This window comes from Dreissena polymorpha, chromosome 2 (assembly GCF_020536995.1).
Source record: "Dreissena polymorpha isolate Duluth1 chromosome 2, UMN_Dpol_1.0, whole genome shotgun sequence".
NCBI classification, from domain to species: domain Eukaryota; kingdom Metazoa; phylum Mollusca; class Bivalvia; order Myida; family Dreissenidae; genus Dreissena; species Dreissena polymorpha.
In genome coordinates, this window is record NC_068356.1 from 25127037 (window position 1) to 25143626 (window position 16590).

The window sequence follows — 16590 nt, forward strand, 5'->3', positions numbered from 1 at the left end:
TCATTACATAAAAGTAATAATACTAGAACAAATGTTCAAAAAGCTTGGTACGTAACGTCACGTGTACGAAAACATCATCAAAACTGTAAAAATGACTTATACTGAATAAATATATGAAAGTGCTAATTTAGAATAACTGGCTTGGGGTATACAATAATTATACGTACACTGTTGTGGTATACAGCTTGTACAAACAGTATTATACGCCTGAAAAGGCTGCGAGACCACGCCGTTGAAGAACGGAAGCCAAACGATAAACTAAAGTTATGCCGAATCGAATTGACTCAACAAACAAGGTTACACGCCACTAAACTTAATGCGGTAAACCTCACACTCCCCGCCTGTTATTTCTCAAAATAACACTTTCATGAATGAATATTCTGCATTCTTACATACACAATTATCAGTTTAAGAACATAGTACATACATACACTCTAGACTTACAAAAATACAGCATTACACATGTAATCTTATGTTATATCCTAACAATTTAAATGCTAACATCTTTAATATATGGATATACCTTATCCAGTAGTTCAATACACCTCAATATAACCATACTGTCAGTAAATGTTACACTTTTTCATAACTTGATGCTTAACTGGAGCCTGCACTAACAAGCAGCACCAACTCAACAACTGGTCTAGTATAAAAGACCTTCTGTTTGTCTTTAGCAACACAGACCTCCACTTTGCGGACACAACCATCTTGACTTGGAAATGTTCTCGTTACTCTGGCCATAGGCCAAAAGTTTCGAGCAACTTCTGCATCTCGTAGAAGTACGACATCGCCCACCCTAAGAGGGTCATGATCTTCATGCCATATCCTACGACCTTGCAAGGACTGGAGATATTCTTTTCTCCAACGGACCCAAAACTGATTAGCAAGATACTGCACTTGCTGCCATTGACTTCTGTACAAATCTTTAACATCCATGTTACCAAGGGACACTTGATCACACTCCAACTTTTGAGTGAGAAGAGCGGAAGGGCTTAACACATCAGGGACCTCAGGGTCATTTGAGACTGGCACTATAGGGCGCGAATTGATGATAGCTGACACTTCAGCCATCAAGGTCACAAGTACATCATGAGACAAGCTCTTCACTCCAAGTAACATTGCTTCTAAGATCCGACGTGCAACACCTATCATCCGTTCCCAGACCCCTCCCATATGTGAACTATGAGGGCTGTTGAATACCCAGACTGAACCAGACTTCTTAAGATATCCCTTTACACTTTCATCCTCTACATTAATGGCTGTAACTTGAATGTTATCAATGGCCCCAACAAAGTTAGTGCCACGATCCGAGCGATACATTTTGACCTTGCCTCGGACCGAAACAAACCTACGGAGAGCATTTGTAAAGGCTGAAGAAGATAAATCCTCTAAAACCTCAATATGGACAGCCCTTAAAACCAAACACGTGAACAGAACAGCCCATCTCTTGGAAGCTGCATGTCCACCCCTGGTCCGCCTAGCTACCACCTCCCAAGGGCCAAAAACATCAACACCTACATAGCTAAAGGGTGATGCTTCCTCTACCCTATCCTCAGGTAAGTCAGACATTTTCTGACATTCAAAACGTCCTCTTAGTCGTCTACATACTACACATTTCTGAATGACTGATGACACGAGACGTTTACCCCCAGTGATCCAAAGTCCTGCAGATCTGACTGCACCTTCAGTAAATGTTCTACCTTGGTGATGAACCAAATTATGGTGATGTTCTACCAAAAGTCTAGACAGGGCATGTTTACCAGGTAGGACTATTGGGTTTTTCTCTAGCAAAGGTAACTTGCTTCTACTCAGACGACCACCAACATGCAATAATCCATCAGAACCAAGCTTTGGATCTAGAGACAAAATGGTACTATCTCTAGGTAGGGCCTTACCAACTGAGAGACATTCAACCTCTTTACTGTAAAATTCAAGTTGGACATCACGGTACAATGACAGTTTGACCTCATTCCTTAACTGCACATCCTTAGCTGCAGGACAAAGGTGCCAACCTTTACAAGGCAGGTTCTTGTGGTAAGAAACTGCTATGTGTCTGAGAGTCGACAGGGCTCTAACTAACGTATCAAAGGTAGAGAACTTACTAACTTTTCTAGCAAGCGACTGCCCTACAACAACTTTGGTTGACCTGACTACCACTTCAGGACGAATTTCCTTATCGCAATCTGGTTCCATAAGAGGATAATGCTCAGGATTTGACAGACGTTCCTCTAGAAGGAAATTTGGTCCTACTAACCATGAACTCTGCTTTAGCTGTTCAACACTGGCTCCTCTACTCCCTATGTCTGCTGGGTTTAACTCGGTGGGAACATGGTTCCATTGATTTGGACTGCTAACATGCAAAATCTTTTGAACACGATTACTGACATACTGATAGAATCGTCTTGTTTTGTTACATATGTAGCCGAGCACCACCCTACTATCTGTGTAAAACACTACCTTGGTTAAACTGACGGCAAGCTGCTCCGACACACATTGGTACAATTGACAGGCTAACACTGCTGCACACAGCTCTAACCTAGGGACACTGTGACCATGCTCTGGGGCCAATTTACTTTTGCCCAACACGAAACCTATTTGTCTATCCCCGTTTGAGGCATTCCCTAGTACATACACCACTGCCGAAATTGCACTAACTGAAGCATCTGCAAACACATGCAACTCAAGTCCAGACATCTCACTTATTGAGCCCTCAAAGTAACTCCTACGAATGTCAAGAGACGTAACCTTAGCTACTTTACTAATCCAGTTTTCCCATTTCCTAGCAATGTCCTGGGGAATAGTTTCATCCCAATCTACCTTAGTAGATACTAATTCTCGAAGGATCAATCTTCCTTCAAGCACTACGGGGGCTAGAAATCCTAGCGGATCGAACAAACTGTTAATTGTTGACAGAATACCTCTCTTTGTGACAGCTTGAGCTGACATGTCTACTTTGAACATGAAACGATCATTTTCTATGCTCCACACAATTCCTAAGCTACGCTGAATTGGTAATTCACCACAATCAAGGTCTACATCTTTTAAACCTTTAGCTAAGTCATCATTGGGAAACTTTTTCAGAACTTCTGGACTATTTGAAGCGATCTTGTGCAAACGCAACTTACTAGCACTCAAATATTTTTGAGTTCTTTGAACTAGATCAACTGCTTTCTCTACTGTTGGCTGCGATGACAACCCATCATCGACATAGAAGTCTCTGTTAACAAACGATTTGACCTCACTATCAGACTCCTCAACAGACTTCCTAAGACAGTACGTGGCAATTGCTGGTGACGGACTGTTTCCGAACACATGCTTACACATACGGTATTCAACTAACTCTTTTGATGGATCATTGTCCAGGAACCAAAAGAATCTAATCAGATTTCTATGACTCTCTTCTACACTGAATGAATAGAACATCTGCTCTATATCAGCTACAATAGCTATCTTATCTTTCCTAAACCTGAGCAGGACCCCAAGCAAACTATTTGTAAAGTCTGGGCCTTGTAAAAGCACAGAATTGAGAGAAATACCCTCAAACTTGGCCGACGAGTCAAATACAACCCTAACTTGACTGGGTTTCTTTGGGTGATACACCCCAAATATTGGCAAATACCAACATTCTTCATTTGGACCTAAATCAGGGGCTAACTCAGCATGTTTGTTCTTAAACAACTTATCCATGAACTCAAAAAAGTGAGTTTTCTTACCAGGATCCTTCTCTAGACCTTTGAGAAGAGATTCTGTCCTTCTTACAGCCTGAGTCTTGTTATTGGGTAACCGAGGTCGGTCTGAACGTAAAGGCAAAGGCGCAACCCAACTACCATCATAATTCTTATGGACTTTCTCATCCATGCAACTAAGAAACTCTCGATCATCAATCGATAGGGAAACCTTGTCATCTGAAGGGGTTCGAATGAACAACGGATCTTTCACGGACAAAACATGATCACAACAAGGCTGAAACAATGAGGTTCTGCCATCATCAAGTACATATGTCTTGTTTACATTTACAACAGTTGGTACATGCATTTGACCTAGACATAATTCACCAACAACTACCCATCCCAAACCTAAGCGCTGAGCAAAAGGTGCACCCGGAGGGCCAAGCACTTGATCGAACACATGGTGTGCTTCTATTACATCTCGACCTAACAACAACAATACATCAGTCTGAGCATCAAAATCTGGCAAATAATCAGCAATGTTTTTCAAATGATCATGACATCTAGCATTGTCTGGTGTGCAAATCTCATTTTTATCATTTGGTATGTCAGAACACTCTATAAGAGTTGGCAAAGTATAGGAACAACTACCATCAAGTGATTCAACAACAACATTGCTAGCCCTGCGGCCACTAACAACTTTGCTACCTCCACATGTTTTAAGCACATATTCATAATTGTCACCAGTAATGCCTAACAATGAGAAGAGCTCTGGTTTGATCAAAGATCTATTGCTTTGCTCATCAATAATACAATAACATCTAGTCATATGATCAGAATTGTTTTCAGAGTACACATTTGCAAGAACAATTTTTGAACATGATTTTGAACAAAACTGTGATCCACAGATTTCTATCTCTGTACATGAAGCAGACACTGTTGGCTTCTGCTCCCCGCCTTGGAATACTGAAGGTTGAGGGGTGACTCTTGGATTCTTGTCGTACCCTGATGCTCCTGAATTCCTCTTAATATCACTCTGATAGACACTATGAGAAAGATCTTTGCCACATTCTTTGGCCACATGTTGACTACTATAACACTTGAAACACAACCTTTTTTCACTGAGCAACTTTCTTCTACTTTCGTATGGCATTTCCTGAAACACTCTGCACTCTTGTAGTGTGTGTGGTGTTCTGTGTATGGGGCACTTGTTTTCAGGAACCGATGTCTTCTTGACTGTTACTGGTGGTTTCTCGTGACGACATGAGTTTACGGCAGTAGACCTATTTGCAAACGTCGGACTCTCGGTCTCGTAATGGAAACTTGGGTCATTTCTTATCTTACTCTGTTGTCGAATGAATTTCGAGAATTCACTGAAGGGAGGGAAAGCAACATCGTTGACTTCTTTGTACCTTGTTGCTGCTGCGGTCCACTTCTCCTGAATGTTGTGCGGAAGTTTACACACTATGGGGTTGATACCTATCGCTGCATCAAAATATGATAATATTGTGGAAAACTTGGGGTTGGTTTTGAGTCCCTCTATCTCGGACAACAGATCCGACAGATCGTAAAGTAATGTTGGATTCCTTGGTGGTATCTTGGGAAAAGCTGACAGTCTTTTCATGGTAGCATGGTAGACACTTTCAAGAGAGCCAAACCTTTCATCTAGTCTTGTCCAAACCTTGTTAAGTCCTTCTACTGGATCAGTGATATATGCTGATTTTAGGGAAAGTGCTTGTCTTTTACTGGTTGGACCCAGCCACTTTATCAACATATCGATTTCCTCACTCGGCGAGGCACTAATTTCACTCATGACTGCTTTAAAAGTCTGTCTCCATGAATTGTAGTTTTCAGGTTGGTCATTGAATGAAGTTATTCTTGAATAGAGCAAGTCCTTTTTTAGCAGAAATTTTGTTAGATCACTTGCAGTTTCATTCACAACGTTTACATTATCTGGTAAATTGTTAATGAATTCCGCAGTTAGTTGTTTCTTTGTAGTTTCAGGAAGTTCAGGAATTTCATTAACACTTTCGCACTCTGCCTCTGTGAGTGCAGCCTCCCTTTTTTGTTGCAGAAGTTTCAAATCTATTTCCAGCTCTGCTTTTTGTCTTTCGACATCTGCTCTCTTTTTCTCTAAATAAGCTTGTTCTTCCGCGAAGGCCACACGTGCTTTAGCAGCTCTAAGTCTGGCTTGACTTGATGTTCTCGAACTAGACGATTTAGCGTCTGACTGATTGAGAGACCGTAAAAAGTCATTGGTTATTTGACGGTAACTAATTAATTTGTCTGCAATTTCACGATCTTTATCAATGCTTTCTTTCGTTCTTGTGTTTTCAAGAAATCTTCGAAATTCTGTGGCAATCCTATCAACTTCTCTAAAATCTGTCACAATTTGAGTCTTCAACGACTTAATTTGAATTTCGTCTAACTCGTCAATGTTTCCATTTTCTTCAATACTATCTGAGATGACCTTCCAATGTTTTTCAAGCTGAGATTCAAACTTGGTTACCTTCTCTTCGTAAGAACCCATGGCTTTCCACGTTAATGTTCTAACTCTGAAAGTCATTTAACTGAAATTACATCAAGTACATGTACCACTGTCATCTGGTCATCAGATTATTTACTTCGTGTAGGGATACACAGTTCATCTTCCTTGTACAAATTGTACGTGAACAGTTCTAAACTTTTCTGCCTCAAAGGCATAGTACAACCAGGAATAGTACAACCAGGAATATTTTCACTCTGTATTCACACCATTCATGATACTATTCACAGGTTTAGACTGAAACACAATGATATAAGATATCAATCAGATTCACATTCACACAATTATTTTAACGTTTAACCCTTTATATCAGTGACATTAATTTATACTATCAAAAAGAGTTTTCATTACATAAAAGTAATAATACTAGAACAAATGTTCAAAAAGCTTGGTACGTAACGTCACGTGTACGAAAACATCATCAAAACTGTAAAAATGACTTATACTGAATAAATATATGAAAGTGCTAATTTAGAATAACTGGCTTGGGGTATACAATAATTATACGTACACTGTTGTGGTATACAGCTTGTACAAACAGTATTATACGCCTGAAAAGGCTGCGAGACCACGCCGTTGAAGAACGAAAGCCAAACGATAAACTAAAGTTATGCCGAATCGAATTGACTCAACAAACAAGGTTACACGCCACTAAACTTAATGCGGTAAACCTCACACTCCCCGCCTGTTATTTCTCAAAATAACACTTTCATGAATGAATATTCTGCATTCTTACATACACAATTATCAGTTTAAGAACATAGTACATACATACACTCTAGACTTACAAAAATACAGCATTACACATGTAATCTTATGTTATATCCTAACAATTTAAATGCTAACATCTTATATGGATATACCTTATCCAGTAGTTCAATACACCTCAATATAACCATACTGTCAGTAAATGTTACACTTTTTCATAACTTGATGCTTAACTGGAGCCTGCACTAACAAGCAGCACCAACTCAACAACTGGTCTAGTATAAAAGACCTTCTGTTTGTCTTTATCAACACAGACCTCCACTTTGCGGACACAACCATCTTGACTTGGAAATGTTCTCGTTACTCTGGCCATAGGCCAAAAGTTTCGAGCAACTTCTGCATCTCGTAGAAGTACGACATCGCCCACCCTAAGAGGGTCATGATCTTCATGCCATATCCTACGACCTTGCAAGGACTGGAGATATTCTTTTCTCCAACGGACCCAAAACTGATTAGCAAGATACTGCACTTGCTGCCATTGACTTCTGTACAAATCTTTAACATCCATGTTACCAAGGGACACTTGATCACACTCCAACTTTTGAGTGAGAAGAGCGGAAGGGCTTAACACATCAGGGACCTCAGGGTCATTTGAGACTGGCACTATAGGGCGCGAATTGATGATAGCTGACACTTCAGCCATCAAGGTCACAAGTACATCATGAGACAAGCTCTTCACTCCAAGTAACATTGCTTCTAAGATCCGACGTGCAACACCTATCATCCGTTCCCAGACCCCTCCCATATGTGAACTATGAGGGCTGTTGAATACCCAGACTGAACCAGACTTCTTAAGATATCCCTTTACACTTTCATCCTCTACATTAATGGCTGTAACTTGAATGTTATCAATGGCCCCAACAAAGTTAGTGCCACGATCCGAGCGATACATTTTGACCTTGCCTCGGACCGAAACAAACCTACGGAGAGCATTTGTAAAGGCTGAAGAAGATAAATCCTCTAAAACCTCAATATGGACAGCCCTTAAAACCAAACACGTGAACAGAACAGCCCATCTCTTGGAAGCTGCATGTCCACCCCTGGTCCGCCTAGCTACCACCTCCCAAGGGCCAAAAACATCAACACCTACATAGCTAAAGGGTGATGCTTCCTCTACCCTATCCTCAGGTAAGTCAGACATTTTCTGACATTCAAAACGTCCTCTTAGTCGTCTACATACTACACATTTCTGAATGACTGATGACACGAGACGTTTACCCCCAGTGATCCAAAGTCCTGCAGATCTGACTGCACCTTCAGTAAATGTTCTACCTTGGTGATGAACCAAATTATGGTGATGTTCTACCAAAAGTCTAGACAGGGCATGTTTACCAGGTAGGACTATTGGGTTTTTCTCTAGCAAAGGTAACTTGCTTCTACTCAGACGACCACCAACATGCAATAATCCATCAGAACCAAGCTTTGGATCTAGAGACAAAATGGTACTATCTCTAGGTAGGGCCTTACCAACTGAGAGACATTCAACCTCTTTACTGTAAAATTCAAGTTGGACATCACGGTACAATGACAGTTTGACCTCATTCCTTAACTGCACATCCTTAGCTGCAGGACAAAGGTGCCAACCTTTACAAGGCAGGTTCTTGTGGTAAGAAACTGCTATGTGTCTGAGAGTCGACAGGGCTCTAACTAACGTATCAAAGGTAGAGAACTTACTAACTTTTCTAGCAAGCGACTGCCCTACAACAACTTTGGTTGACCTGACTACCACTTCAGGACGAATTTCCTTATCGCAATCTGGTTCCATAAGAGGATAATGCTCAGGATTTGACAGACGTTCCTCTAGAAGGAAATTTGGTCCTACTAACCATGAACTCTGCTTTAGCTGTTCAACACTGGCTCCTCTACTCCCTATGTCTGCTGGGTTTAACTCGGTGGGAACATGGTTCCATTGATTTGGACTGCTAACATGCAAAATCTTTTGAACACGATTACTGACATACTGATAGAATCGTCTTGTTTTGTTACATATGTAGCCGAGCACCACCCTACTATCTGTGTAAAACACTACCTTGGTTAAACTGACGGCAAGCTGCTCCGACACACATTGGTACAATTGACAGGCTAACACTGCTGCACACAGCTCTAACCTAGGGACACTGTGACCATGCTCTGGGGCCAATTTACTTTTGCCCAACACGAAACCTATTTGTCTATCCCCGTTTGAGGCATTCCCTAGTACATACACCACTGCCGAAATTGCACTAACTGAAGCATCTGCAAACACATGCAACTCAAGTCCAGACATCTCACTTATTGAGCACTCAAAGTAACTCCTACGAATGTCAAGAGACGTAACCTTAGCTACTTTACTAATCCAGTTTTCCCATTTCCTAGCAATGTCCTGGGGAATAGTTTCATCCCAATCTACCTTAGTAGATACTAATTCTCGAAGGATCAATCTTCCTTCAAGCACTACGGGGGCTAGAAATCCTAGCGGATCGAACAAACTGTTAATTGTTGACAGAATACCTCTCTTTGTGACAGCTTGAGCTGACATGTCTACTTTGAACATGAAACGATCATTTTCTATGCTCCACACAATTCCTAAGCTACGCTGAATTGGTAATTCACCACAATCAAGGTCTACATCTTTTAAACCTTTAGCTAAGTCATCATTGGGAAACTGTTTCAGAACTTCTGGACTATTTGAAGCGATCTTGTGCAAACGCAACTTACTAGCACTCAAATATTTTTGAGTTCTTTGAACTAGATCAACTGCTTTCTCTACTGTTGGCTGCGATGACAACCCATCATCGACATAGAAGTCTCTGTTAACAAACGATTTGACCTCACTATCAGACTCCTCAACAGACTTCCTAAGACAGTACGTGGCAATTGCTGGTGACGGACTGTTTCCGAACACATGCTTACACATACGGTATTCAACTAACTCTTTTGATGGATCATTGTCCAGGAACCAAAAGAATCTAATCAGATTTCTATGACTCTCTTCTACACTGAATGAATAGAACATCTGCTCTATATCAGCTACAATAGCTATCTTATCTTTCCTAAACCTGAGCAGGACCCCAAGCAAACTATTTGTAAAGTCTGGGCCTTGTAAAAGCACAGAATTGAGAGAAATACCCTCAAACTTGGCCGACGAGTCAAATACAACCCTAACTTGACTGGGTTTCTTTGGGTGATACACCCCAAATATTGGCAAATACCAACATTCTTCATTTGGACCTAAATCAGGGGCTAACTCAGCATGTTTGTTCTTAAACAACTTATCCATGAACTCAAAAAAGTGAGTTTTCTTACCAGGATCCTTCTCTAGACCTTTGAGAAGAGATTCTGTCCTTCTTACAGCCTGAGTCTTGTTATTGGGTAACCGAGGTCGGTCTGAACGTAAAGGCAAAGGCGCAACCCAACTACCATCATATTATCATAAACTAAAGTTATGCCGAATCGAATTGACTCAACAAACAAGGTTACACGCCACTAAACTTAATGCGGTAAACCTCACAGTTGGATCAATTTTCCTGGATCTCGGGAAAGCATTCGATTTAGTAGATCATGACATTTTACATGAAAAACTCAGCATGTACCATTTTTCTGACAATGCTCTTGCTTTGTTGAAATCTTATCTTTCTAGTAGAAGGCAGTGTATTAAAATAGGTTCCAGACAATCGTCGTTTCAATATATCAAAACCGGTGTACAACAAGGCTCTATACTTGGGCCAATTTTATTTCTTATCTACATTAATGACATCCCATCCTTCGTTAAAAACTCAACAATTGATCTTTACGCAGACGATTCAACATTACACGTATCGGATTATAACATTCATAATACATGTATACAATATTACAATTAAATTTGCAAAACGATTTGGACAGTATAGCAACATGGCGTTCCTTTAATAACATGTCAATTAATCCAAACAAAACTAAATGTATGCTTTTATCAAAAGCTCGTAGTTCTACTGACAACCTTAGACTTAATATTAATGGCATTCTCCTTGAACAAACCAAAGAATTTAATTTACTAGGAGTTACGATTGATGAGCATCTTATATAGCAATCTCACATAAACAGTGTATGTCGTAAACTTAACTTTAAACTGGCCTTATTAAAACGAATAAACTATTTTATTAACTATGAAACAAAAAAACTATTTTACAACTCATATATATTAACGACTATGGATTATTGTTGCGCATTATGGTGTTCAGCAACACAGTCACACTTACGTAAAATACATTCGATACAAAAACGAGCTGCTAAAATAATACTGAATAAACCATATTCAACTCATTCAGCTCCCTTATTCAAAGAACTTGGTTGGTTGACATTCAATAACAGATGTACTTTCCTAATTGGATCTATTGTTCATAAGTTTGTAATAGGCGCAATGCCCTCTTATTTCAATAATGTTATTCATATCTCAAATAACAATGTGTACGCTCTTAGATCCATCACACACACTGATATATCATCTATTCCGTTTTAAACAAATTATGGAAAACGAGCGTTTTCGTTTCGGTCACGAACCATATGGAATTCAATTCCAATAAGCATCCGACAAGTGTCTTCGAATATTACATGATTCAAAATAAAATTTAAAGAATACAGGTCTACAAACAAATCATTGATATATAATGATGTATGCTCATTTGTTAATTTTTCTATGTTAATACTTTGTTTAATTTTATGATTTCCAGTGTATTATAGAGAAATATCAGTGAATTAAAACTGATAATTTCACTGTTTCAAACAGTGAAAATTATCAGTGAAAGTTATCGATAATTTTCACTGTTTACTGTGAAATGACGTCATTTTTTACGCCACTCGTGAAAATATTATTTTCTATGATCACTCTTGAATTAAAATCAATAATCCACCGAATCCAACAAATATCCTCTATGTGATGTGTCTGATATGATTTATTTTGAAAGATTGATTTTTTTAAGATTGATTTGTGTATCATATTTTGCATATTTTGTATTATCATAATCATCATCGTCATCATTATCATCGTCGTCGTCGTCTTCGTCGACGTCGTCGGAATTGATAAGGAAGTTATTATAAAATTTAACTGTAAAGTTCATTTTCTTTTTTCCCTTGTATGTTCGTATGCATGTTTCAACATATATACTTGTGTTTTGTTACTGAAGACCACATTGTAAAAAAGAAATTATTTCTTAATGTGAATTCTTCATGAAATAAAGTTATTATTATTTTATTATTATTATTATTATCATATGTTATTTAAGGATTAAGTAGGAAATGTTTACGTTTGGTAAAGTATACGTAAAAACATGAAATTACATTTAAACGACTATGTATTTTGTTCAACTTACCTTTATTTTTGTCTGTTAAGATAAAGTTAAAACTGAAATTTATTTTAGCAGCATTCCAGATTGGTTATCATTAATGCATTGGCAGACGGTACCATCACAACAAATAAAATAAAAGCTGGCCGGGTGTTGAATGTAGGCGATATCTGAGCAAAGATGCATCCACAAATCTAACTGAAAGTTTATTTTTGCATGAAAAAGATAAATTTGCGCCAATCTACGGAATCTGGATAATGTCATCTATAATCTCGCCCTTTTTTCATCAAGGGCGACACTTGACCCACGAAAAAAAGCGATAAACGGTATTTTTCGCGACAGTCGCGGCGACGCACGATATATTTAACACGATATATCGCCCTTGTGTAGGTAGCCCAAAAAGTCGATATATCGTGTTAAATATATCGTGCGTCGCCGCGACTGTCGCGAAAAATATCGTGTATCGCTTCGTGTGTCTAGTGTCGCCCTTGATGAAAGAAGTGCGAGATAATAGATGGCACTATCCGGATTCAGTAACAATATGATGTTGTTTCTGTCATGCATTTATTGAAAACAATGTATATGTGAGGACAAAGGCTTAATAGACTGGTAGACGGCATCACCAGGCTACTTTTATAACCAAAAACGCACCCTTTCCATTATGATACCTGTCATTCTCCTTAATAAATGAACACAAAGCACTAGCAGCAGGTTAACTTTATGCTCGTAGTAGTTCTTAAATTAAGTACATTCGAATTTTAGTGATTTCACGGAGCATAGTGGACATTTATCTTTATTGCAGAGACACGTATTTTAGGTGCTTTATAACCTTTATTACTTTTCTTTTTAAAATGCCGCTAACTTTCCGGCCATATCAGCAATAAAGTCATAACGTTTATTTTAATATTCGATCTATGACTCGAATTTACTCGCTACAAAATTTCTTAGCGAGGTCATACACTTACAGCTCCCGCTAAGAAATTCGTTGCGAGTAAATTCGAGATATAAAGCGCATATTAATACGAAAACAACGCTAATCACACTCTTATATGGCTGGAAAGTGGGCAGCATTTAAAAATTAAACACGTGCAATAAAGGGCATACAACGGCGAAAATTACCTGTTTCAGCACGGACGTAAACATCTTGATAGGTGGTAATTCCTATCTTTACATGAAAACGACCAGATCGCACTAGAGTCATAGAAGACACTCCAACACGAAGTATGTCAGCCGTTATGTCGCAGAATGTCGGTGAGAGATTGGATTATAAAAGATGAAGCTTTGGACGTCGTTAGAAGGTCTCTTGCGGCTACAGAAAACTGACAGCATGACCGTTGGCGGTATTTAGAGTTCTAATACAGGTATGACGGCGTATTAATGATGCAGGATCACGTGACTTTGTAGTGTTTACAAACGGGCGCTAATGGATGTAAACACACCAGTAAGTGATGCTTTTTCAAATCACTTTATAAAATAATTTTTCGTAAGAACTTCAACTAGTGCATAAAAGACAGTCGTTTTATTCAGCATACGTCAATGTAAAATACAACAGAAGTATTGTGTTTAATACGCCTGTGTTCTTGGCCACAAAATCGCGGTGTACAGCATTGATAATCACTGTTATGCTGAACGCAACGTGACTTTTCGACGCCGATTTCAGACGTATTCAATAATGTATTATTGAATCTATAGATATCGTAACAAAATGTAAAGAAAAACTGTCTTTTGTGCACTTAAGATTTTTGCAAATATATTTCAATACCTTGAGATATTAGCAAAAATAAAGTTTTTAACGGTGTGTTTAATTCTGTCCATCCCGTGTGTGAACCCCGTTAATTCTGCACCCTTGTATCAATTGAGAGATATATCAAGAACGGAACGTTTAAATATAGACTTCATTACGCACATATTGATCAGGATCCCATACTGTTTTCTGAGAGAGAAAAACACGGAAGAATGCCCGTATTTGAAAATTTCAAAGCGACCGAGTCATTTTTCCAATCTGTCTGTTAGATCGAATCCTCTAAGACTATGCATGTGCTAGAATAATTTTTAATTGATCCACTACCTTGTCACTAGCTTGTTCTTGGATAATTATCCGTACAACTTACATTGACTTTATCTCGTTCACTTCTTTGAATTAAGCCATATGAGTACTTAAAGTTCCTATTACTATATTGACGAAATCACGGACACATATTTTGACTTTATAGTAAGTACTGAGCTATCGTATCGATATTTATTAATTATCCTGTCACGTGCCTTTAAATCAGCCCGATAACCAGGTAACCTAATATCCCAAAAGATATTAGGCTAGATAACCACGTGACTTCGAATATCCGTCAGTTGCTGTCCGCGCATGCGCACTCCTGTACTATTTTCTATTTGTAAAATGTACTTGTTTTCAATTAAACAAATTACAACATACGTGTAAAGAACTGTTTGTTTAAAAAATATTATTTTAACAGCATAATTTCGTCTTTGTGTGTTGAATTAATAACGATTGACTCGATTTCTGTGTTGTTTAACAATACGGAAGCTAGCTTAAGCGTTTTGCATGACGTGACGTCACAATGTTTTTGCTGCGGCGTGTTTTTTCCCATATTAAATATTTAAACACAAAATACTGGAAAACTATATATAGAGAATAATAGGTTGGTGACGTGGATGGAGAATGGTTATCTGGCAAGTCGGAGGAAGTTATCGGCTCACCCGATAAGATCCTCCGACGAGCCAGATAACCATTCTCCATCTACGTCACCAACCTATTATTCTATTTATCCTGTCACATTCGTTGAAACGTTTCTAAAATATCTAGTTTTCGGGTATTTTGTGTTTAAATATTTAATATGGGAAAAAACACGCGCGAACAAAAACATTGTTACGTCACGTCATGCAAAACGCTTAGGCTAGCTTCCATCTTGTTAAACAACACAGAAATCGAGTCAATCTTTATTAATTCAATACACAAAGACGAAATTATGCTGTTAAAATAATAATGTTTAAACAAACAGTGCTTTACATGTATTTTGTTGTTGTTTTTTTAATTGAAAACAAGTATATTTTATTAATAGAAAATAGTACAGGCGTGCGCATGCGCGGAGAGCAACTGACGGATTTTTGAGGTCACGTGGTCATCTAGCCTAATATCTTTTGGGATATTAAGTGACCTGGTTATCGGGCTGATTTAAAGGCATGTGACAGGATAAATTTTAGAAACATTTCAACGAATGTTGTAAATGTGACAGGATAAATAGAATAATAGGTTGGTGACGTGGATGGAGAATGGTTATCTGGCTCGTCGGGGATCTTATCGGGTGAGCCGAAACTTCCTCCGTCTTGCCAGATAACCATTCTCCATCCACGTCACCAACCTATTATTCTCTATATCTCGTTCACATTTCTGTATTTATATTGATGTGAGTACCGAGGCTCAGATGAATATTGACTATATCAAGTTCAACGTTTTGAAATAAAAGCTATAATTACGAGAACCACTGCACTCATATATCTACATTAACTAAATCCCGTTAAACATTTCTGTTTAAAGTGGTATTGGTACGGATCGCTCATATGTATGTTGACAAAATCTCGCTCATATTTCATGATTAATGGTGATATGGGTGCCTAGGGCTTATATGGATACTGAAAAAATCTTTTTCGCAATTTTGCATTAAAGGGACCGTCCAACAGATTTTGGCATGTATTGAAGCATGTCATTAAATGCTTTATATTGATAAATTTAAACATTTGACCTAAAAATCCCCATTAAAAAAAACACAAGAATACAATTTTTAAAAGGAAAAAGTAACCCTCAACAGGGTTCGAACCACTGACCCCTGGAGTCCTGGAGTAAAAAGTCTCCCGCCTAGACCACTCGACCATCCATGCTCATGCTTAGAGCGGACGTATTTTTTTGGCGTAGCTGTTTAACGTCACTTTTGACCTTACCTAACCTATGTAAGTATCCAATAAAATTCAAATAAAATTTCCCGCGGCTAGACACGAATGAATACCTTTCATTTATTCCATTTGCTGATTTCACCATACACCCAGAACATTGGAAACATGACCGCGTCTTTGTAACACTGTTTTACTGCGTGTTCAGCATGAAACAATTTTATCTCTAATGAAAAGGCTTGATAGATAGAACAGTTTTACACTCAACTCTTGACATCAATACAGTTTGTGCGTGCACCTTTTATTTTCAGAGGATTGCCAGCGTCAGAGCGTTTGTACTTAAAGGTTATGTTCTCATATTTAGTAATTACTTCCATATTCATGTCTGTGTACTAGTATATTTAAGTTC

The 16590-nt window shown here is 38.5% G+C and overlaps 1 protein-coding gene across 2 annotated transcripts; it reads right to left on the bottom strand.

Annotated features, from left to right (window-relative positions):
- Positions 1-548: 548 nt before the first annotated feature.
- On the bottom strand, positions 549-9199 carry LOC127866302 (uncharacterized). 2 transcript variants are annotated; one of them, XM_052406768.1, is made up of 2 exons: positions 9069-9199; positions 549-1965 (listed from the first exon to the last, which is right to left on the bottom strand). In XM_052406768.1, the coding sequence occupies exon 2, from the start codon at positions 1567-1569 to the stop codon at positions 598-600; it is 972 nt and encodes a 323-aa protein (XP_052262728.1). In that variant the 5' UTR covers positions 1570-1965; positions 9069-9199; the 3' UTR covers positions 549-597. The 2 variants fall into 2 exon arrangements, with proteins under 2 accessions (XP_052262728.1, XP_052262727.1); XM_052406767.1 differs by lacking the exon at positions 9069-9199 and adding an exon at positions 2516-3062.
- Between the last annotated feature and the right edge of the window lie 7391 nt (positions 9200-16590).

What these genes read in the sequence shown, in the direction of transcription:
- LOC127866302 (XM_052406768.1), bottom strand. Translation starts at nt 1,569, where the DNA reads ATGTCTGACTTACCTGAGGATAGGGTAGAGGAAGCATCACCCTTTAGC.